Genomic DNA, 1060 nt, shown 5'->3' on the forward strand with positions numbered 1-1060 from the left:
GGGGGGAAGGGAAGGAGAATGGGGGGAAAAAGGGAAGGGGAAAAAGGGAAGGGGAAAAAGGGAAGGGGAAAAAGGGAAGGGGAAGGACAGGGAAGGGGAAGGACAGGGAAGGGGAAGGACAGGGAAGGGGAAGGACAGGGAAGGGGAAGGACAGGGAAGGGGAAGGACAGGGAAGGGGAAGGACAGGGAAGGGGAAGGACAGGGAGAAGGAAAAGAAAGGGGAAGGGAAAGGGAAAAAAGTGAAGGAGACAGGTAAGGAAAGGAAAGGGGAAAAGGAAAGGGGAAAAGGAAAGGGGAAAAGGAAAGGGGAAAAGAAAAGGGGAAAAGAAAGGAGGAGAAAAGGGGGGAAAGGGAGAGAAAAGATGATGGGGAAAAAGACGGGGGAAAAGACGGGGAAGGGCTCACCCAGGCGAAGGCGACGCAGGTGGGGTAGGTGGGGGCGGCGGGGGGCACAGCCGCCCGGTAGCGCAGCAGCATGACCAGGCTGGCCAGGCCGTTGAGGAAGGAGGCGAAGGCGGAGGCCGGCTCCTGGAAAAACAGGAACCGGGAGAAGGGCCACTGGGAGGGGACGGGGGCGTCAGCGGGCACGGGGGGACCCCGACTTCCCCCGCTTCCCCCCCCAGGACCACCGCTCACCTTTCCATGGAACTGGGGCACGCGGTGGCCGCCCTGCTGGTACAGCCGCACCGTCAGCCACATGCACTCGTACTTGCACTCATCCCGGCACGTCCAGCCTGCGGGACACACCAGTGCCTCCCAGTATGCACCAGTGGGCGATGGGAGCGCCAGGGCCTGGCTCGGGGCAGGGGGAGCGGGTGGGGTTCACCCCGTGGCACCAGAGACACCCCCCGACACCTCACTGGGCACCACGGAACGATCTGGGAGGACACCCAGCTGTCCCCATGGTGACCAGTAGCACGGTCCAGTTGCTCCCAGTATGGCCCAGTGTCCTCAGAGAGAGTTCAGTGATGCCCAAACTGGCCCAGCACCTCCCACAGCAAAGTCCAGCGTCCCCGCAGTATGGCTCCATGACCCGCCCCCAGTATGGCCCAGTATCCCC

The 1060-nt window shown here is 62.7% G+C and overlaps 1 protein-coding gene across 1 annotated transcript in view; it reads right to left on the bottom strand.

The window, feature by feature from the left end:
- Positions 1-1054, bottom strand: part of PGAP3 (post-GPI attachment to proteins 3) — a 2638-nt gene extending 1584 nt beyond the window's left edge. The window contains exons 1-2 of the mRNA XM_017736546.1: positions 637-1054; positions 406-558 (exon numbers count right to left, since the gene is read on the bottom strand). Of these exons, the coding sequence (XP_017592035.1) occupies positions 406-558; positions 637-699 (216 nt within the window). The 5' untranslated portion in view covers positions 700-1054. The remainder of the gene's footprint in view (positions 1-405; positions 559-636) is intronic.
- Between the last annotated feature and the right edge of the window lie 6 nt (positions 1055-1060).

This window comes from Corvus brachyrhynchos, unplaced genomic scaffold (genome assembly GCF_000691975.1).
Source record: "Corvus brachyrhynchos isolate BGI_N302 unplaced genomic scaffold, ASM69197v1 scaffold30, whole genome shotgun sequence".
Taxonomy (NCBI): domain Eukaryota; kingdom Metazoa; phylum Chordata; class Aves; order Passeriformes; family Corvidae; genus Corvus; species Corvus brachyrhynchos.